At 45.0% G+C, this 22,120-nt stretch overlaps 1 protein-coding gene across 2 annotated transcripts in view; it reads right to left on the reverse strand.

Moving 5' to 3' along the window:
* LOC144791434 (erlin-2-B-like) overlaps positions 1 to 22,120 on the reverse strand; it is a 234,193-nt gene that overhangs the window by 202,531 nt on the left and 9,542 nt on the right. For both annotated transcript variants that reach the window (XM_078666119.1, XM_078666118.1), the window contains exon 2: positions 21,944 to 22,060. In XM_078666119.1, the coding sequence (XP_078522245.1) occupies positions 21,944 to 22,050 (107 nt within the window). In that variant the 5' untranslated portion in view covers positions 22,051 to 22,060. The remainder of the gene's footprint in view (positions 1 to 21,943; positions 22,061 to 22,120) is intronic.

Raw genomic sequence — 22,120 nt, forward strand, 5'->3', positions numbered from 1 at the left:
CAGAGTGATGCTGTGGTTGCGCAGAGTGATGCTGTGGTTGCGCAGAGTGGTGTGTGCCTCGGTGGAGCTTAGTGGGTGCCTCGGTGGAGCTGTGTGGTGGGTGCCTCGGTGGAGCTGTGTGGTGGGTGCCTCGGTGGAGCTGTGTGGTGGGTGCCTCGGTGGAGCTGTGTGGTGGGTGCCTCGGTGGAGCTGTGTGGTGGGTGCCTCGGTGGAGCTGTGTGGTGGGTGCCTCGGTGGAGCTGTGTGGTGGGTGCCTCGGTGGAGCTGTGTGGTGGGTGCCTCGGTGGAGCTGTGTGGTGGGTGCCTCGGTGGAGCTGTGTGGTGGGTGCCTCGGTGGAGCTGTGTGGTGGGTGCCTCGGTGGAGCTGTGTGGTGGGTGCCTCGGTGGAGCTGTGTGGTGGGTGCCTCGGTGGAGCTGTGTGGTGGGTGCCTCGGTGGAGCTGTGTGGTGGGTGCCTCGGTGGAGCTGTGTGGTGGGTGCCTCGGTGGAGCTGTGTGGTGGGTGCCTCGGTGGAGCTGTGTGGTGGGTGCCTCGGTGGAGCTGTGTGGTGGGTGCCTCGGTGGAGCTGTGTGGTGGGTGCCTCGGTGGAGCTGTGTGGTGGGTGCCTCGGTGGAGCTGTGTGGTGGGTGCCTCGGTGGAGCTGTGTGGTGGGTGCCTCGGTGGAGCTGTGTGGTGGGTGCCTCGGTGGAGCTGTGTGGTGGGTGCCTCGGTGGAGCTGTGTGGTGGGTGCATCGGTGGAGCTGTGTGGTGGGTGCATCGGTGGAGCTGTATGGTGGGTGCATCGGTGGAGCTGTATGGTGGGTGCATCGGTGGAGCTGTATGGTGGGTGCATCGGTGGAGCTGTGTGGTGGGTGCCTCGGTGGAGCTGTGTGGTGGGTGCCTCGGTGGAGCTGTATGGTGGGTGCCTCGGTGGAGCTGTGTGGTGGGTGCCTCGGTGGAGCTGTGTGGTGGGTGCCTCGGTGGAGCTGTGTGGTGGGTGCCTCGGTGGAGCTGTGTGGTGGGTGCATCGGTGGAGCTGTGGTGGGTGGAGCTGTGCGGTGGGTGCATCGGTGGAACTGGGTGGTGGGTGCATCGTTGTAGCTGTGTCGGTGGAGCTGTGTGGTGGGTGCATCGGTGGAGCTGTGTGGTGGGTGCATCGGTGGAGCTGTGTGGTGGGTGCATCGGTGGAGCTGTGTGGTGGGTGCATCGGTGGAGCTGTGTGGTGGGTGCATCGGTGGAGCTGTGTAGGTGGAGCTGTGTGGTGGGTGCATCAGTGGAGCTGTGTGGTGGGTGCATCGGTGGAGCTGGGTGCATCGGTGGAGCTGTGTAGGTGGAGCTGGGTGGTGGGTGCATCGGTGGAGCTGGGTGCATCGGTGGAGCTGGGTAGGTGGAGCTGGGTGGTGGGTGCATCGGTGGAGCTGTGTAGGTGGAGCTGTGTGGTGGGTGCATCGGTGGAGCTTAGTGGGTGCATTGATGGAGCAGTGTGGTGGGTGCATCGGTGGAGCTGTGTGGTGGGTGCATCGGTGGAGCTGTGTGGTGGGTGCATCGGTGGACCTTATTGGGTGCATTGATGGAGCTGTGTGGTGGGTTCATTGGTGGAGCTTAGTTGGAGCATCGGTGGAGCTGTGTGGTGGGTGCCTCGGCGGAGCTGTGTGGTGGGTGCATCGGTGGAGCTGTGTGGTGGGTGCATTGGTGGAGCTGGGTGGTGGGTGCATCGGTGGAGCTGGGTGGTGGGTGCATCGTTGGAGCTGTGTCGGTGGAGCTGTGTGGTGGCTGCATCGGTGGAGCTGTGTGGTGGGTGCATCGGTGAAGCTGTGTGGTGGGTGCATCGGTGGAGCTGTGTGGTGGGTGCCTTGGTGGTGCTGTGTGGTGGGTGCCTCGGTGGAGCTGTGTGGTGGGTGCCTCGGTGGAGCTGTGTGGTGGGTGCCTCGGTGGAGCTGTGTGGTGGGTGCCTCGGTGGAGCTGTGTGGTGGGTGCCTCGGTGGAGCTGTGTGGTGGGTGCCTCGGTGGGGCTGTGTGGTGGGTGCCTCGGTGGAGCTGTGTCGGTGGAGCTGTGTGGTGGCTGCATCGGTGGAGCTGTGTGGTGGCTGCATCGGTGGAGCTGTGTGGTGGGTGTCGGCGGGGTGCCTGAAAATAATCGCATGTCTTTATTTTGTGCTGTCTAATTCCTTCCCCAGCTTCCCCCTGAATCTAAAGCAAGGCCCAAAAGAAAAGGAGTCTGTGCGTTTGAATTGATCTTTAAAAGTATAAAGCGGCACAGCTTTGATAAAATATGAGGGTTAGAGAAAAGAGAACGTAAAGTATGCAAAGGAGCTGATGAAACATTTGTTTTAAATATTTCAGTACTTCTACTGCTATAAAATCCTCCAATCCAAAAGTACAGCGTTGTACTGAAATTAGCCAAACAAACATGAAAATTAAGAACGTTTTCAGCAGTTTTACTTTTATAAATCCAATAAGTCATCGAGTAAAAAATGAATAACATAAAATGCTCGTCGCAGGAGCTCTAATGAGAAGAGAGAGACTGGAATAGCAGCTATCTGGCAGCCTAGGTGAAAGCAGGGACTCTGCTGGTGTCTGCCTCTCCCCAGCAGAGGCAGGCATGCAGAAATGTCTCGCTGATGTGTTTATCCTCTAATCAGTTCATTAGTTATAAACATGACATTAGAAGTTAGGAGGCGGTTGATATTAATTTTTATTTAACTAGTCGATGTTTAATCCGTCACCCTGAGCTGCATAGCAGCGAGAAGGATCTCCCTGACAAAAACCGGTTAGAACTTCATAAGACGCCATCATTGTCTAGGGGATAAATAAACAAGGAGGGTGTGGGGGAGGGGGGCATACAAATAGCGCGGGGTGGGGGGTGGGGAGTAAAGGAAAGGCCTAGGATAGGGAGAAATAATAAGGGGTCTTGTAGAGGCTAGACATATGAGGGGTAGAGGCTACACATATGAGGGGTGAGAATGCTAAGGAAGGAGTAATCTAGGCAGAGGCAGGGAAGGGGCTGATCAGGGTTGGCGGGTAAGGAGGAAAATGACTAGGAAGTGGAAGGGGGAGGGGCTAGGAAAGTCCAAGTGTGCGGCTGAAGAAGAGATCAAAAGCCAGCAGGTTTAGCTTTTGAGTCCTCTTGGCTTTGTCAATTTTTTTTTGCCCTGCTGTACGGCCAGTGCTTGAAATTGAAAAATATAAGTGCAGGTAAACTCCAATTAAAGTATTACGTTTCTCTTGAGAAGTGCCGGTACTCTCCCTCTCAAAATAAACAAGTTAAAAAAAACAAGCATCAGAGAGCATAAAAGGAGACACGGCCTGGCAGCCATGAAACTGAAAGTATGGCCGGCCGGCCGTGAATAATTGGGGGATGAGCGCACGCTGAGAAGCTTGTGGGAGGGAGGCTGGGCTGCCTTTGATGTGGTAATGCGAGGCAGGCAGGCAGGCGGCTGGTGGCATTGTGCACACGCTTTTTAGGGCTTGCGCTTGCGCAATGACCTAAAAAGCGCACATGCACTGCAAGGAATCGCCAGTGGAATCACCAGTGGTTAAACTCTGGATAAGCCACTACAGAGCTTTGCCAGCTATGCGCATGCGCATCAGCAGGCGAGCCCTAAAAAGCCAAAAGGGACCCCCTGTGCACGACCAACAAGGCAGAGGTGGGGTCCGCCGTAGGAAGCAGCAAAAGCCCCAAAGTTTCAACCTCGGCGGAACAAGGTATCAGTTCGGCAGATCCGGCAAAAACCCCTTTGGGCATGACAAATCTACATCATGAACTAGGCTCACGGAGCCCAGACGAAGGAGTTAAGGGGCTCCACAAGGTGAGCACAGCTTGTAGCCCCCCAGCAAAGAACAACGTTCTACCTGATCACGACGCAACGCAATCACCGGCTCACAAAGCTCAAGTTCCACACCCTAAAGCAAGCAAACGGGCATTGATCACAGACTTTCTCAAAGTCTGTCAAAGACTTTCTACTGGGAGCGGACTGGAATCCCCATCACAAGACTTTAGCTCTAAATCCAACAGCACTCAATTGAATGCCTTTAAGGAGGGATCGAATAAAGGCGTCACGTTGCCTCACCCAAGGTGTCACAGTGAACCTCGCAATGCTCTAAACACAAGAACAAGAAGGAACCTTGGGAGCGGGGGATCTGGACCTTTTGGATCAGAAGACTCAAATAATTGTCAACTAGTCAAAGGCTCGGACCAGTTTAGTGGAAATTTATCTCCCAAGCCAAAACAAATAATCCACACATCACCGGTACGTGCCTTAGTCCACTGGGCCCCAGACACAAGTAATGATTTGGTTTTTCTAGGGCAAAACCCAAAATCCATTGAGAAAATGACTCTGATAACAATCGAGGAATGCCCCCTTCAGTCATCGAAGTTACAGGAAGAAAATGTAACAACAAGTGAGACTGCAGAACTGGAACGAAGCACGCGCCAGTTCACAACCCAACACGATCAAAGCCCTGGAAAGGAGGAAAGCATCGTTAAAAGGCCATCGCCAAGAAATTTGCAACCGCATGAGCATCACTATCAAATAGACCCCAGTAAACATCTTGTCACTCCACCTATATTTAGTTACACTCGGGGAAACATCAGAGAGCACTCATACGGTCTCCATCTGGCCACAATTGTTAAAGACAATGGAAACCATAGGTGCTGCCATGTCCTATCACGTGGACAAATTGGACACGCAAGTCAACCTGCTTAATCTCCTGGCCTTCCACGTTCAGGGAATCGAAGCAAACTTACAAGACTTAAACAATATGATTACAAAGGTGCAACAAAATAAGGACTCAACCTTTTTTATACTTGTCACTGTTCTGATATATTAGACAAACTGGCAACAGTACCCAGCCTGATGACGCAGATAATGGGGGCAGTCAAGGAATCCTCAATGGATTCACCTTCGGAACTAATTACACCCAAAACTGCTAATAGGCCAACATCTTACTAAAGAAGGTTCAGGCAGCCCGCTTGAGGTTAGTAGTGGTAAAGCAAGCTCGGAACCTCAAGTCCAACTAGATTCCCCCATCTCCAACGACATCATAATGCCTGTAAATTTAGACGAACAAAATCCAGCAGATCATGGAGAGGAAGTCTACCAAAGTCAGGTGCCATTATCAAAAGCTGCACCCAGCTCCAACCTCATTGTACAGGCACACACGCTTACTAAGAGGGAAAGGAAGCGCTTAAGGAAAGCCAGAAAAGCAAAATCACTCAGCCGACGTGCACCACTAACGCTTCCCAATAATATCAATAACAACACGAATAACATCGCAGCTAAGGAGCAGTTAGAGGATGCTCCACTTCAGATCAGAACAACTATAGAGCAAGGGCCGATTTCAAAAGCTTACCCCCTTGACAAGGAAACCACTATTTCAAAAGGACCTACAGATTGCAAAACTTCAGCCCAGAACACAAAAAAAGTGTTCCGTATTTTTAACCCACCCGGAGAAAAACTAACTTGCAAATCATCAACCCAAGAGCAAGTCACTAATACAAAATCTAAGCAAAGAGATAGATCAAAGGATAACATCTTATCAATTCAAGTATCAGGAAATAAAAGACAAGTCGACACAGATAAATCTGTAACGATCAAGGGAATAATCCCCCGAGACAGACAGGATGGAGAAATTCAAGCACCACCAGCCCCAGTCCTCAATGGACAAGAATTTACAAGCAGCCTACAGCCAGTCAGCCTGCATACACTAGACCAAGAGGCCGACCGGGCATGCACGGCTCCTCCAATCATTGAAGAGAGCAAACAACCAAAAACTCAAAAGCGGTACACCTTAAGCAACAAAATCTAGCTAATTCCGCAATATTGCTCAAGAGGGACCCATGACATCCTGAACAGAGGGGCCATTTTAAGACTCTTAGAAGAACTACCAGGCTTACAACATTTAAAATCAAGCGACTTGGCCTTGGTAGAGTTCAGACCAAACCCCCTTAAACAAGGCTCTGAATCGACGATAACAACATGGACTGATCTCATCGTCACAGAATTGATCTTGACTTACCGGGAGGACTTTGCCTCATGGGGTATCGATCTGAAAAAAGTGGAGCCCGCTCGCTATCCCAGTCCGTTTCGGAAAAAAAATCCAAAACGAAGCTTCCTAAAAAACTGCTAAAGGCCCAGACTCAAGAAGCAGCATAGAAGAAGAAGGCCACCAAGTTAGGCAAATTACAATCACGTTTGCCCATCAGGAGGCAGACATGCCTGAAAGGCACCAACATGCACCTCTGGCACTTACCCAAGGGAACAGAAAATGAAATAATATTAGACCAATGGATGGGAAAGAGCAGCGCTGTATGATCTGCTCACGGAACGTCAACTGTTTAAATGCGCAGTTAGAGGAAGAAGATTTTATAGAGTTCATTACTAAATTTAAAATATTACTGTTCCAGGAAACATGGCAGATCAAAAATACGCCCCTTGTGGGATATAAAGTATTTTTCATACCAGCACATAAGGAGGCACGAACTGGCAGGGCAAAAGGAGGTCTATCCACTTTTATATAAACAGACTTTCTGTGGTCCCATAGTCGCATTGACCTAGACTCTACATGGATGCAATGCATTAAAATTGAGATTTCCCCTAATATGGGCCTCCTGGTTGTGAACCTTTACATGCACCCCGGCAGACAAAAAGGGGAAAGAATAAAACAACTAGCAACCGTAATTAACATGTTAAAGTCCACCTACCCAAGCAAAAACATGCTTATAACCGGGGATTTCAATATGAATCTAATTCAACGCCAGGAGGAAACCCTCCCAACTCATATTGATCCACGGCAGGGCAATCAAGGCAGACAAAGCGCAATGGGAAGAAAATGTGCCACAGAATTGGAAGCGCTGAACTTGTACACCTTAAACAGAAGGGGCCACCTAGACACACCGGCCGCCCTAATGAGGGTCAGTAAGAACTCTGGATCAACCATAGATTATATACTGGCTGACCCCGACCTATTTCCTTATATCAGAGACTTCCATATTCAGGAACGTGGAGAAAGTGATCATTTCCCTCAGACCTTCACCTTGACAACCCATCTAAACAAGTCCGATCAAGCACTGCCTTTATCCTTGAACACCCAAATCTTTAACCTACAACGGCTACATTAAACGAAGAAATCCTCCCTAACCGAATGGCTCAAGCTACGCATTGCTCTCCCTATCTGATACATCAAATGATATAATAAAGAGCTGGGAGTCCTTTGTAGTAGATATAAACAAGAAATTTCAATCTAACCACAGAGGACATAAAACCATAAGAAACAGTGGAGGGAAATGGTTCACCCCAAAATTACGACAATTAAAAAGGCAAATGAATGCATTTCTTAGGGCTGAACGTAAAAAGGAACTTCATTTTTCACAATAAACCTTAAAAACAATCGAAGCCTTAAAAAAAGAGCAAAAAAGAGAGACCAATCAAGCCAAGCGAGCATATAGGGAAAAACTAGCGTGTACCATACTTCATGCAAGTAAGTTGCGGAATTCAAAAGTCTTTCGGGCAAAAATAAACTTCTTGCTTAATCGCAAACACCGGCAGTTTAACTCAGACATGACTAATCAGCTTTGGCACAGCCACATAGATTTACTATATAACTCCACGGACAATATAGCCATACACAACAAAGCCGAGTCTCCCCCAGAGACTCCTCCATCAAGTATGAGAACAACAGTAGATCTAAACCCCATTGATCATAAAGCCACCAGCGAACCATTAACTATAAAGTATACCGAAGAAACCGATTTGATTACACCTACGCAGGTTTCGAACGTCATAAAAGCAGCAAGAGCAGACGGAGCACCTGGACCAAATGGTCTACCCAATGCATTATTCAGGAAAACCCCTACTTTTTGGGGCAGCCAACTATCCTCCTTATTCACCCACAGTCTAAGGACCGGGAACATCCCCGAATCGTGGAGGGGCAGCATTTTACACCCAATACACAAATCCGGATCTCGTTCGGATCCTAACAACTATAGGCTAATAGCCTTAATAGATGTGGAGGCTATGATCTACGCGTCAATTCTACTGATAGAATTGGAAGCTTGGGTTAGCAGTATAGGGCTAATCCCCCTGACACAAACAGGCTTCCGCCCAGGAATGGGTACTCTCACAAATCTATCCGCGATAACCCTCCTTGCTAAAAAGGCAATTGACAATTCGAACTCGCTGTACACTTGTTTTATGGACCTAAAAGCGGCCTTTGACAAAGTCTCCAGAGCCAAACTTTGGATCAAAATGAAAGCCTGGGGCACGCCGGCAAAGCTACTGGGAGCAATCATAGAGCTTTATTCACACACATGGGTCCAAGTGAAAAAAGGAGACGGCCGATGCCTGACAAAGAAATTGTGTACGCTCAACGGCTTAAAGCAAGGCTGTGTATTGGCCCCCTGCCTCTTCAACATCTAAACCGCGGACCTAGAAAGTGATTTACGTTCCATCCAGGGAGACCCACCAAAATTGGGTAATTCACCCATCATGAGTCTACAATATGCAGACGATATAGTGCTCTTGTCACAAACTCCGCTTGGTCTACAACGCATGATCTCCAAACTTGCGACATATCTCTCGAATGCACAATTATCAATAAATCTTAAGAAAACAAACATCTTATGCTTCTCTGGTCCACGCAAGAAGAGAAATCAATTTGCTTGGAAGATAAATTCCACCATACTAACTCAGGTACAAATACTTGGGCATTTTACTGGACCATAAGTTAAGGTACAAACAGCATTTGGAACAGGGGAAATCGAAAGCCAAGCAACTCCAATTTGCCTTTAAAACCGTCCAAAAACAGCTATGCGGAAATTCCACCGGCCATATTTTAAAGATTGTAGCTGCTAAATTTCTACCATCGCTTACATACGGCTCTGAGATAATGGCAACTCGGGACTCCACAGTCCTAAATCTTGCCCAATCCAGTCTGTTCAAAAACCTTTTTTCAATTCCGCGTCACATCTCCCAAGCCCAGATACGTTTGGAATATGGTCTTACAAATCAGTTTCCGGCAAAACAAGGAGCCCTTGCCAAATACTATTGGCGAATGAGGGATGCAGAAGACCATTCCCTGGCTCACCTGTGCTAGTTAGAAGTTGAAAAACAGGCAGGCCACCCTAAATCCACATACAAGTCCCTTAGTCAAGCACTTCATGCGTTAGGACAGGAAGAATCCTGGCTTTTATCGATGACTTCTACTGCTTTTAAACAGATAACTAACAAAGCAATCAAACAAGTGTCATTATACTGGACAAAGCGGCAGTGGTTTGTAAAAGTCACGCCTGGATGGTTCTGCCATCATCCATCTATCTGAAACCCCTCCCATATTTGCAAGACTGCTTCAGGGACCATTACAAAAGGAAACTAAGTTTGCTAAAGCTGGGCTGCTTTTCGAGTAAAGACCTCACCCCTAAATGGCTACGGACATGGCCAACATCTGACTGTCGCCTTTGCGGCAATGGCGTAGAGTCACTTCTGCATTTAATATGTATATGCCCGGCACTCCAGGAACTAAGGAAAACTCTTCTGTTACCACTCCTAAGAAACGCTCAGGTGAGAACTTGCAGGGCGGCTGTTATTAAATGCCTCAGCGGGTCTTGGATCCAATTATCCTGTAATACTATAAAATTTCTGAAGTACGCCGCTCAAGAGCTGGAAAATAAGGCATCAACTAAAGAGGACTCAGGGTAATAGCCCCGGCCATAGTCGCCCATGGACTCGCTCTTATTTTTTTATTTATTTATTTTTACTTTACACAATGGACACTTTCTTCCTTAATCCCTAGTATCGTGTAAATATTTTTACATTTGAGGCAAAAAAGCGCAACGTGACTTAACTTACACCACTTTCCTAAGTTTTAGTCTCCTCCTAGAACATTCTTTGTAAAGTTTGTGTAATTTCATGTTGCTATTTTCATTTTTATTTTTGTTTTTCTTAATCGATTTGTTGTTTATTTGTGCAGTTTTAAAGATGTAAATGTTGATTGCATGGTGGTAAGTTCCACCCTTTTATGATTTTTTGTACAAATCAAATAAAAGTAACATATCAATCAAGACTCTTGGAAGTCACTTCAGCCTGGGATGAAGTGAGCAGGCCCAGTCTTCCTTCTCAGCAAGTAGGAAAAGCCTCAGGCAGGAGGGCTTATTTATTCTGTAGATCCACAGGTCCAGGAGTGTATTGAAGAGTGGGTCTGAGGGTAACCTTTTTACACCTGGTACCTACTTTGAAGAGAGAGAAGCTTCTGGAGTTCCCCCTACAGAGGTGGCTGGAATTTCTTGACTCCCTGCCCTGGTCAAAGTTTGGGGACGCAAAGACTAGTGTGAAATCCTTTGTATGCGAGTGCCTTTGAAGTGCAAAAGTGTGGTAGGTGACAGCTCCACCCCCGCGCCTCCCCTCAATTAGGCCAGGATGGCTTTCTTGAAAACACTCGGACCCTCTACTGCAATGCTGTCTGGGAGGAATGCATAAAGGAAAACTGCACCTAGTCACTTGACCCAGGAACAGGCTGCAGGCATGGTTAAGACAAGAAAATTCCAACTATCTAAAAGCGACATTTTCAGAATTGTGACTTAAACCCCAACTTCACCATAAAAGTTGGCTTTAAATTACAAACCCTCAGACACCAAACATGACTTTCCTACCTACTCCCAAACAAAAATTAGCACTTAATAATATAATAAGGTAAACCAATGTTATCCTATCAGAGAGGTAGGCCTAGAAGTAGTGAAAAACGAATATAGGAGTTTTTCACTACCAGGACATGAAAAAAGTTAAAGTGCATGTTCAATGTTACAAATCCAATGCACCCTACCCTATGAGCTGTTTAGGGCCTATGCTATGAATGACATGTGTTAACAAGCATTGATAAAATCAATGCAACAGCTATTGCCTTTGCCAATGTGTTTCAGCCATACACCAGCGTGGATACTGTTCAGCATGGATAAAAATTTGTGGCATAAAGGAGAGAGGCATAGAGTAGAGTGGATTATCATGGAGTGAAGTAGACTGGCATAGAAGGAGGTATGTATAGCGTTGTATAGTGAAGTAGAGTAGAGGGTCATAGAGGGGAGGGTCATAGAGTAGAAGGGGCATGAGCAGGAGGGGCAGAAGAAGGGGACTGAGTGGAGTGTTTTATAGTAGAGTTTCATGGAATAGAGTGCCAGAGTGTAGTCTCGTAGAGTGGAGTGTCGTAGAGTGGCCTAAAGTTAAGTGATGTAGAGTGTTGCAAAGTACAGTATAGTGGCGTAGAGTGCAGTAGTGTAGCGTGGAATGGCGTAGAGTGCATTGGCATAGAGTGCAGTGAGGTACAGTAGGTTGGCATAGTGTAGTGGCATAGAGTAGAGTGGTTCAGAGCACAGTGGAGTGGTGCAGCACAGACTGCAGTGGCAGACAGTGGCGAGGAGTGGCCTGGCATAGAGTAGCGTAGCCTGGCCTAGAGTGCAGTGCTGTAGAGAGGCATACAGTGCAGTGGAAAACAGTATGCTGACGAAGTGTTTAGTGGTACAGAGTAGATTGGCGTAGAGTGCATTGACAGAGTAAAGTGACATAGAGCAGAGTAAATTGGCGTAGTGTGGAGCAGCGTAGATTACAGTGTTGTACATTGCAGTGGTGTTAGAGTGAAGTGGCACAGAGTGGAGGAGTGTGGCACAGAGTACAATGGCTTAGAGCAGATTGTTTCAGAGTAGAGATAAGAGGCTTAGAGTGGGGTGGCGCAGGGTTGAGTTCAGTGACAGAGTGCAGTGGCACAGGGGGCAGTGGCACAGGGTGCAGTGTAGATCAGAATGGATTGGTGAAGAGTGCAGTGTCGAAGAGTGGAGTAATGCAGAATAGAGTGGCATAGACTGTAGTGGCGTAAAGGGCATTCGCTTAGAGTGCCGTAGAGTAGTGCAGAGTAGGCTGCAGTGGCATTGAGTGCATTCATGCAGTGGAGAGTAGTGGAGAGCTAAGTGGTGGAGAAGGAGAGTGCAGTGTTGTAGAGTGTCTTAGAATGCAGTGGCGTAGAGTGGTACAGAGTGGAGTGGGCAGAGAGCAGTGGTGCTGAGTAGAATAGACTGGTGCAGTGGTGTAGAGTCACAGAGTGTAGCGGTGTATAATAGTGTTACAGATTACAGTATAGTGGCGTAGAATGCAGTAGTGCAGAGTAGACTTGCGTAGTGTGCAGTGACGGAGAGTGCATTGATTTTGACTACAGTGTTGTACAGTGCAGTGGCATAGAGCAGTTCAGGGTGGTGCAGAGTTGAGTAGTGCACCACAGATTGCAGTTGAGCAGAGTGCAGTGGTGTAGATTAGTGTTGTAGAGTGGAGTAGACTGCCGCAGCATGGTGGCATAGAGTGCAGTGGTGCAGAGTACATTATTTCAGAGTAGAGCGAAGTGGCATAGAGTGGAGTGGTGCCGGGTAGAGTGCAGTGGTATAGAGTGTAGTGGCATAGAGGCAGTGGTGCAGAGTGGCACAGAGTGGATTGGCATAAAGTGCATTGGAGTAGAGTAGAGTGGTAAAGAGTAGAGTGCAGTAGAATAGAGTGCATTGCTGCAGAGTAGAGTGGTGTAGATTGTATTGGCATAGAGTACCGTGGTGTAGAGGAGTGGAGTGGTACAGAGTAGAGTGCGGTGGAGTGGAGTGGTATAGAGTGGTGTAAGGTGGAGTATGTATGGTGTAGAAACGTACTGCCATTACAGACAACACATTTTCTATTGAAATGTCGATTACATTTGCATAGACATACAGTTTTACTAATAAAACAATGCAGCCACCTAGTGTATTGATCATATTTGTTTCCACCGCACTTCAGAATTACTCAAAAAAGTGCTTCACTTATGCCTTCCTAATTTGGATATATTTTTAAATATCTGCAGAGTTTATTTACAGACTTAAAATTTTGTTGAATGCTACAAAAAAAATTGTACAGCCTTCCGCTAGCACATCCCCAGTACCCAGCATCATTGTCACATATATCCTCTCATTTTGAAGTCTGAGAAAGAAAAATACATGCCAAGCACCCTCAGAAGACGAGCCTGAAATTTGATCTCCGTCTCTGAATGCATAGCAAATGTGACCTGATAAGAACAAGTGTAAAGGCCTGCTTACAGAAAGGAGCACTGGTGGAAGAATACAAGGGGCTCTTGTAAACAGGCTTTGCTCCACAGAACGGATTAACTTAAGCAGGATAGCCTAAACCACTTTAGGCCAGCAAATTGAAAGGAAGCAAATGTGAGATATGAACCACAAAGCCAATGGTAAGCAACAGCCAAATACATTCCAAGGGAAGCTTTCCAAATGTCCCCGAGATGTCTAAAGCAAATCAGACAGCTGCACAGTCTGGTAGGCTTCAACTTAAAAAATGAAAGTTATGGCCTGGCAAACAGTTTATTTTGGCAGTTTGAAGTGGCAGATTTATACTGCACAGCAAGGCTGCAATGGAAGGCCTGGGACATGTTTTAAAAAGGCTGCTGAAGTGGGTGGCACAATCAGTGCTGAAGGACCACTGGTAGCATTTAATTTACAGGCCATGGGCAGGGCTACAAAAATCTTAATATTGTTACTAGACCTGCAGGTGTAGTAACTTGAATAATCTACTTGACCTAACTGTAATGTACTTGACCCGCGAACTGGTCTCAAATTGTGTGATCCTAGGCAAATATTTTGTCTTCTGGAGCCACCTTTTTCTTCATTATCACATAAGAGCGCACCTTCAAAATTGGCAAGTTCACGATTTCTGCTGGCCAACAAATCATTTTATTTACTAGACTAAAAGTTTGCTCCAGGTATAAGAATCGAGCCACATGTAGGGTACATTTGATCCCTGGCTTCCTGTTTAGTTTACTAATAGCATTGCCATCTGGGTAGGAGCATGAATATTTCTGAGTTCATGTTTAAGAACTCACTTCTCATAAATATATTACTAAACCATGATTTGGTACTGCACTGTCATTTACAAATGCACATTTTCCATTGAAATGACCACAAAACGACCCACTAACATTGTTTTAAAGATAAAACTGAATAGTGCATAAACAATGTTTGGAAATCTGGGTTCCAGCAAAAATATTTAAAATCTGCACATCACCAAGTAAAGTGTTCAGATTTGTTTCGATCCTACAAAAATCTTTTTTCACAACATAATTACAAGAATAGGTCCTCATAAATCGTGAAATATATTTTGAATATTTGAAAAGTAAACTTATTAGCTATTTCAGAGTTGTGTTCGAAAAAGAGCATAAAATCTTACAACCTTTCATTTATTCATTTCACATCCTTTGCACAGGGGATTGTCACACAGTTCACTTTACAAAATCCTCTAACTTCAGTCACAGAAATAAAAGTAAATGTAGGAAGACAAACTGACCTTTGACCCCGGTACTGAGAGCCAAGCAAATGTGACAAGATTTATAGGCATCTTTATTGCTCATTCACTTTGTGAGCAAGCAGAACACCGGTTGTCAGCTTTTCGGGCCATGGGAACCTGTAGAACCACTTTACTAGGGATGTAAAGGTAAATTAAATATGCCAATTGGGTGTAAGCCAATGTTACTGTGTTTACAAGAGAGAGCTCAAGCACTTTAGCATCGGTTAGCCATGGTAAAGTGTGCAGAGTCCTAAAGGCCAACAAAAATAGGTTCAGGAGAATTAAGGCAGAAAGTTTGGTGATGACCCTGCAGGGAGAAGCAAGTTTTTGTTCAACGCAACATTGGAATATCATGACAGTCATTCCAGCATTGCAAAAAACACAGTTGATGGACAGAATGTAGAACAATGTCATACATTCACCCCAGTACAAGGATCTGGGCCTAAATCCATCGTTTTTTTGCACTCCACACCACCCTGGGTTAGACACTGGCTATATGCAAATCAGCTCTGACCCTGTGCCTCATGGGAACAGTCCAGTCCGAACTACCAGGCCATGTCTTTCCCAGACCGGAATCAAGCATCCAAGGACCAGTTTCTGGCTATCAGCCTTCATCAGCCTGGATAGCTTGACTCCAGTGGTGTGGAGAGCCTGGGACTCACGTCTGAGCATACCCAGCCCACTCGGGTGAAAATTGCAAAAAACACAGTTGATGGACAGAATGTAGAACAACGTCATACATTCACCCCAGAACAAGGATCTGGGCCTAAATCCATCGTTTTTCTGCACTCCACACCACCCTGGGTTAGACACTGGCTATATGCAAATCAGCTCTGACCCTGTGCCTCATGGGAACAGTCCAGTCCGAACTACCAAGCCATGTCCTTCCCAGACCGGAATCAAGCATCCAAGGTCCGGTTTCTGGCTATCAGCCTTCATCAGCCTGGATAGCTTGACCCCAGTGGCGTGGAGAGCCTGGGACTCACGTCTGAGCATACCCAGCCCACTCGGGGTGAAAATTGCAAAAAACACAGTTGATGGACAGACTGTAGAACAATGTCATACATTCACCCCAGTACAAGGATCTGGGCCTAAATCCATCGTTTTTGCACTCCACACCACCCTGGGTTAGACACTGGCTATATGCAAATCAGCTCTGACCCTGTGCCTCATGGGAACAGTCCAGTCCGAACTACCAAGCCATGTCTTTCCCAGACCAGAATCAAGTATCCAAGGACCGGTTTCTGGCTATCAGCCTTCATCAGCCTGGATAGCTTGACTCCAGTGGCATCAGAATCTTTTGGTAGGCTTTGCACTCTTCCCAATGGACATCAAACATCACGCTTTACAATATACATCCAACACTGCCCTGATATACTAATAGTGCAATATCTCCAAGCTCCCAACAGCACTTGCCACTGAGGACCAAACAAACTCACAAAAGGACATGTTGGAACATGTTAGAACACTTCAAACACACTCAACAGAGCAAAGATATGGCAGATTGATGAACAACAGTGAAGATAGCGCACATCGTTAAATATACATTTGCATAACATTCAGCATTGCAAATTAAACAGCACATCACAAACACATCATTAAAACATCAGCAATAAGCAATAGTTGGGAATCATCGTGCTCACAGCAACTAGCTGTACACTCCATTCCTTACATCCTACACCACCGTAGATGGAAAATTGCACTCACATCAAGAGAGAAGAAATATGCTATAAAGTTGGGTATCAATATGCGGAAAACAGCATTCAATACCAGATCAAAACACTTACTACAGGAGAAGTTACTATAAAATTCCAAACATACAACCAACGCGCCTTAAATATGTCATTAACTGGCAATTGTGGCACAGTGTAATATAGCAAAATATATATGTCCATATAAAGTCTTTATTTCCAAAGCTTCTTCACTTTAACATTTTTCCAAGATTTTCCATTTAAACATATATATTAGACAGCCAACCCAAAAGTGTTTGGCAAGTGCCTCGCTTCTTCAGATCTTCGAATATTAAATTTTAGTAAGAACCTCCAGTGTTCAATTCTTGACCAAATCATTTAAAGTGTCATTTGTCATCTTATCTCGGCTGTTGCCATGATCTAATTCCTCTGACGTCAAAATTTAACACTGGAAGTTCTTACTTGAATTTCAATATTTGAAGCCCTGAAGAAGCGAGACAGTCGCGAAACACGTGTTGACTTGGCTGTCGAATATATATGTTTAAATGGCGAATCTTGGAAAAATGTTTAAAGTGAAGAAGCTTTGGTATTAAAGACTTTATATGGACTTTTATAGTGCTACGTGTGTCCTTCTTAGAACCCTAAGAAAAGTGGACCATATGGATTCTTCCCTGTAGGGGGAACAGGGATCTGCGAAATAACACCGGGATAATTTCCTATTTTCTCTGTGTGAAACATATACACACACACACATATACATATATACACATACATACACACACACCCACCCACCCACCCACAGAGAGATAAACATATCCTTACTGTCGACGTTCAGGCTTGCATCCTAAACTAGAAGGTGCATTAGCAATTTCATACAGACCCATTGAGAATGTTCACTCACAATTCACCAAGCACATTTATCTAACAGAGGCTCATACACATTCAAAAGACTAACACAACATCTTCACAAGCAAAATAAGACTTCAATCTGCAATCAGATTAAAATGCTTGAACAATCTTCATTATCATTATTTGTTCTTATTAAATGTTTCTCTTATTAAGTTTGAGGTGGAACTTTAAGTTCATTATTGTTTGGTTGGGTGGGTGGTGTGGTTACACAACACCTTGCCATTTTTTCTGGGGATTGCCTTGATTTTCTAGGTGAGGTAACAATGAGCGTACCGTTTGGTATTGAGCCTTGAAAAACAGTGAACCACTAAGGAAACTTGTTTGCTTTGTGAACATTATTTTGGAATGAGGCCACAAGGTAGTTTTCTAACAATCAACTACTGAATAATATATCTAGAAGTCCAAATTTAGTATTGAATGTACAGACTTTTATCAAATGCTATGGACATACTTGTCTCCAGACCAGCTTTGAGGTAAGGTATGCAATGTAAGGTCAAACATAGCCTGTCAGGTTATAGAAATTCACAGTCTATCTGAATTTTTTTTTAAAAGGCCAGAACAAGAACAATAAATAATTCTCTAGGAGGAGAAAGGGCTCTTAGTAAACTTGCGATTGCAAAACGTTGCATGGGTACCGATCACACCTTAAGAACTAGGGCTTAATGAATCACTATATCATAATCAAAAGCAAAATATGTGGCTTGATCTTCTTCTGACTCTGCCCACGTTCCTCCCTCCATCTATATGAATACGGGATTAAGATGGACTTAAGCATGTGTCAAAGCACTAACCTTGGGGCACTAGAAACAACTTCCATTAGTATTGTTGTTTCTATCGTTCTGCATTTATTCTAAGTGTCAATGGCTGGAACAGCAAAAACGCACAACTACCTATGTTACTCAAGGTACAAGCACTAGCTCGGAAAAATACACAATCATTTTTACAGAAACTGTAGAGGTCATCAGGTTAAGCAGCAGTTGCACCCGAACAGACGCAGACCTATGAAAGCACTCCCTCTCTCATAACCTGGAGTTGTAAACCAGACAGGAAAACCATCCAGACAGTAAATCTAAATTTCTCTTTGACATTCATTGACAAAGCTATACATATAAGGATTATTTGCAATAAACTGCAGACATTACACATTTAAGGCATTTCCTAATATGAGTGAGGTGTCTTCTCCACATAGCCAAGAAACTGGAAAGCCCTTATTAAGGAGAAATAATGAGCAGAAGAGTGTAGGGAGGGCAACGTGTTAGAGGGTTGTCCTTTCCAGGAATATATAAGCTGGCGCTTGTTCACAGGGAAGGGGGCGGGTTCAAGGAGGAGAGGAGCTTGTTACCCCTGACAATTGCAAGTTATAATGCTGTAAACATGATATGTTATTCAGAAGGTGCATTTGCTGTGCTACACAGTTATAAGACACCAGGAAAGACATACAGGGAGACCTGTGTCAGTTGTACTCAATCATCATCAGCCTGCTAAATTCAGTTCGTTGTCACAAAGGTTCTTAGCCCATTCTATAAGGAGAAATCAGGCGAAGTCTCACAGGAGACTAGAAATGACATATGATAGTGGAGGTGGGATTAGCTCGAAAGCTCCCTGGCTTACTGAGTTGTAAAGTGTAGAGTACTAGAAACCAGGGGACAGCACCAGCAATCTACACAATGATTTTATATGGCTAAAAAAATATGAAACACAAGTATGCCACCAAAGAGAAAAACTTACATGAGGTCATCAATAAGCCTGAAAAATGTAATACAGCAGTAAATATGTTAAAACATCATTCTAACTTAATAAAGATACTGAAAAAAAGGAGATGTACCAGGTATTCAAACAAAAGACTGCCAGTTAAGGGGCTCAAAGGTCACACACCCCTAGGAACTTTCAGGACCCCTCACAACATTCAGGACCCCTCAACAGCTCTAAGCATGGCACCAACCTTCATGCCTTTTTAAGAGGCAGCTTCTGCCTGTGACCTAGACGTTTTTCACAAACTAATCTGGTGAGTAAATCTATTGCGGGTGGCCTGCCCAGTGAAAAGAAAGCCATTAATGAGGACCAAGAACTGGAGGTCGAGCAGTACAAATATGAGGTAACATCCGGCATCACCTGGAAGGAAGCTTTAGACAATGAAATCACCTAATAAGTGACCATAGCTCAGTATCATCAACTAGTGATCATTATTTGTCGAAGCGTTTTGGGTGACCGCAAAGGCTCCACCTATCCAAGAGTGAGGGGCAGTGAGAAGGTAGGTGATCAGGATGTCAAATATATTGTAAAAATGTATTAAGTGAGAAAAATTGTACTGGCGGTTGTGTATTGCAATTAGGAGGATGGGTAGTGATCCGCATGCTAATTAAAAGTCGGTGCCTTTAGCCTGAAGTATAAACATTTAAGAGAATAGGACAAAATGAAATTATAAATACAAAAAGTGTTGTTATGTACTTTTTACAAAGACAGCTTATCTTGATAGAAGCTTCAGCTTTTAAAAGAGGAATTAATTAAACTTTATAGATGGTTTTGCAGGTGCTACAAATGCTGATCACAAGAGAGAAAGAGGCTGTGCATTCCTCTCATTGCAGGTGTGTGTCTCCAAGCAGAGATAGATCACGCAGGCGATGGAGTCTTGGGACCTACATTAGTGGGGTCTCAAAGGACTCCCATTGTTGAGATGCAGAAACACATAATACACCATATATTCGGTTTCTGCTGAACGCAAGCTTTTCTAATGGGAATTCTGTTCTTTTTGTGAAATTTAAAGTGGTACTTCACTCGTAATATTTTACTCTAAGACTCACTGTTCTTGAATTGGCGAGGCAGCAGGAGAGGGACACTTTCAGAGAAGTAGGTTCTTGGCAGTACACATGTTGCGAATAGAAAATGTACCTCAGTAAATCAGATTTTACAGAAAACATGCAGCTTGAGTGGAAAGTGAGTGGTGGGTTCTTGTCAAAACTCTAATTTAGAGAGACTATATGCGACTTGAAAGAAAAGAAAAATGTATGCATTTCATGAATCATGTAAGCCGGAAAGGTCAATGAAGGTCACTTGGGATAAAGGAAACATCAGCGGTACTTTGTGCTAAAGCGACTGCATGGTTTGTATGTGCTCAATCAGCTAACACTTATACAGTACAGTCATCAGGTAAAATTTCTAATAGCTTTATGTGCATGTAATATAAACATGCAGGTGCAAACAGACATTTTTACAAATGCACAGCCACGTTTGCTGTTCAGAATGGTCACCATTGGTTTACACTACAAAAAAATCGAATCGAATGTATGCTTTTGTGTGAGTAAATCTTCTCCAAGCAGCCATAATGCCATAGAAGTTTAGAAACACAAAGATATTTGTTATTGGATTTTTTTTAAACGTTTTCTCCGCACATTATCTCACCCGTTAATTGGCTGGAGATGAACTCCTATTAGGATAAGAATAATTAGATGTCCAGGTGCAAATGTGAAGGAACACCTCCAGAACTAATGGGGGTGTGGGGGGAAAGGGTTTCTCTACAGAGAGAGGAGAAAAGGACTAATAAGTGCAATACCACCCAGGTGAAACATTTTTCCACGCACAATTGTACATGCCGTACAATTATGTATGTGAAAATGCCTACACCAACGTAAATGGGCTACTACTTCAATGCTGCGTCTAATGCTGCTTTCTAGGACCAGTTGTGAAAGCGGTTGTAAATCTACATCTAAATGTAGGAGTGAACCTACAGGTGAAGGTCCACATTTTTAAGCCAAGTAGGCCTCCATTGTTAATGTGTCAGTCTCACACGGATTATGATGTACATGCTGCCCAGTGAATTCTGCTGCAGGTTTCGAGTACCGAAAAGGGTCATAAACAGAGATCACAACATAACAAAAAGCACCCACAACAGACAGACTACGTAGAAAAAAACATCACCCAAACTGGAAAATATGCACTATCCTAACTTTTCAGTCTCTGGGTCTCTTGATTGTGTGCTTACAAATCCATTAACAAATTACGTGGAGAAGAACTAGGTGAAGTGACCTTTAGAAAGGGTTCCTCGCAATGGATGTGTGCATGTGAAAATTAGCGTTTGCTCAGCTGGTTTGACTGCTGTTTTTTAAACAAAGTCTGCCCTCGGCCTTAGCGAATAAATGAGAATGTCTCCCACCAAGAGAGAAAAAAGAAAAATAAGATAGCACCCCACTTAAATCAGCAAATGTGGTTAGCTAGCCCAGCAGGCTTTCAGGGACAGCTCCTCCTGAGCAAATAATAGTGACAATAATAGCATTTTTCCTTCCTAAGACATAATTATTATAACCAACCTAATAAAGCTATTTTCAGTAAATAGATTTATTGTAATTGTATGTCTATAGCACTTACTACCCCTGACGAGGCACTGGAGCGCTTTTTTGGCAAGTAGCATATTACTTCGGAATCCAAAAAGGATTAGTGGTGAATTAGTATAGAGAAATATAAAATTTATTTGAGCAGGGGATATGTTAGTCTGTTATTTGGCTTGAGAAGGATAGTGGAGGGATCGAAGAGGGAAGGGTTTCCATTTATATAGTGCTTGCTACCATTAATGAGGTGTTGAAGCACTTTTCGGGGAGTGGCACGCTCATTATCCATTGTAAATACAAACAGAAATAATACAAAGAGAATAAAGATTCTTAACCCCTTCGCTGCGGCGGCTATTCCGCCGCAGTGCTAAGGGGGCGGGGCGGCCGCATGCTGGTGACGGAACCGCTCCATCACCAGCGCCGGTTGAGCTATGCTGATGAGGGAGAGGTTCCGTCAGGGCTCAATAGAACGCTCAGCGCAGGCGCGGAATTCGCACCGCGCATGAGCGTTCTATTGAGCGGGGCGGGCCATGACGGAACCGCTCCGTCATCAGCACAGCGCACCCGCAGCTGATGACGGAGCGGTTCCGTCATCAGCGTGCAAGGGGTTAACATAGAAACTAAGCATTGGTTGTTTCTAAACGAGGACTGTATGAGCATCCATTTCCTTTGTACCGTCTCTCTCAAAGCCTTACCTGTAATAAACCCCTATGTGTCCCTCTTCAATCTTGTGCACTGCAGAAAAAAGAGCAGCAGCGATTACTGCCAGTGCTAAGGCCGCTATGGCACCAAGCTGAGCCATCCCAGAGTACCTACAGGAAACAAGAGAAAAGGTTACGGGTTATTTGTGCAATATCAAGAGACAGATGCTT

This window comes from Lissotriton helveticus, chromosome 11, assembly GCF_964261635.1.
Source record: "Lissotriton helveticus chromosome 11, aLisHel1.1, whole genome shotgun sequence".
Taxonomy (NCBI): Eukaryota; Metazoa; Chordata; class Amphibia; order Caudata; family Salamandridae; genus Lissotriton; species Lissotriton helveticus.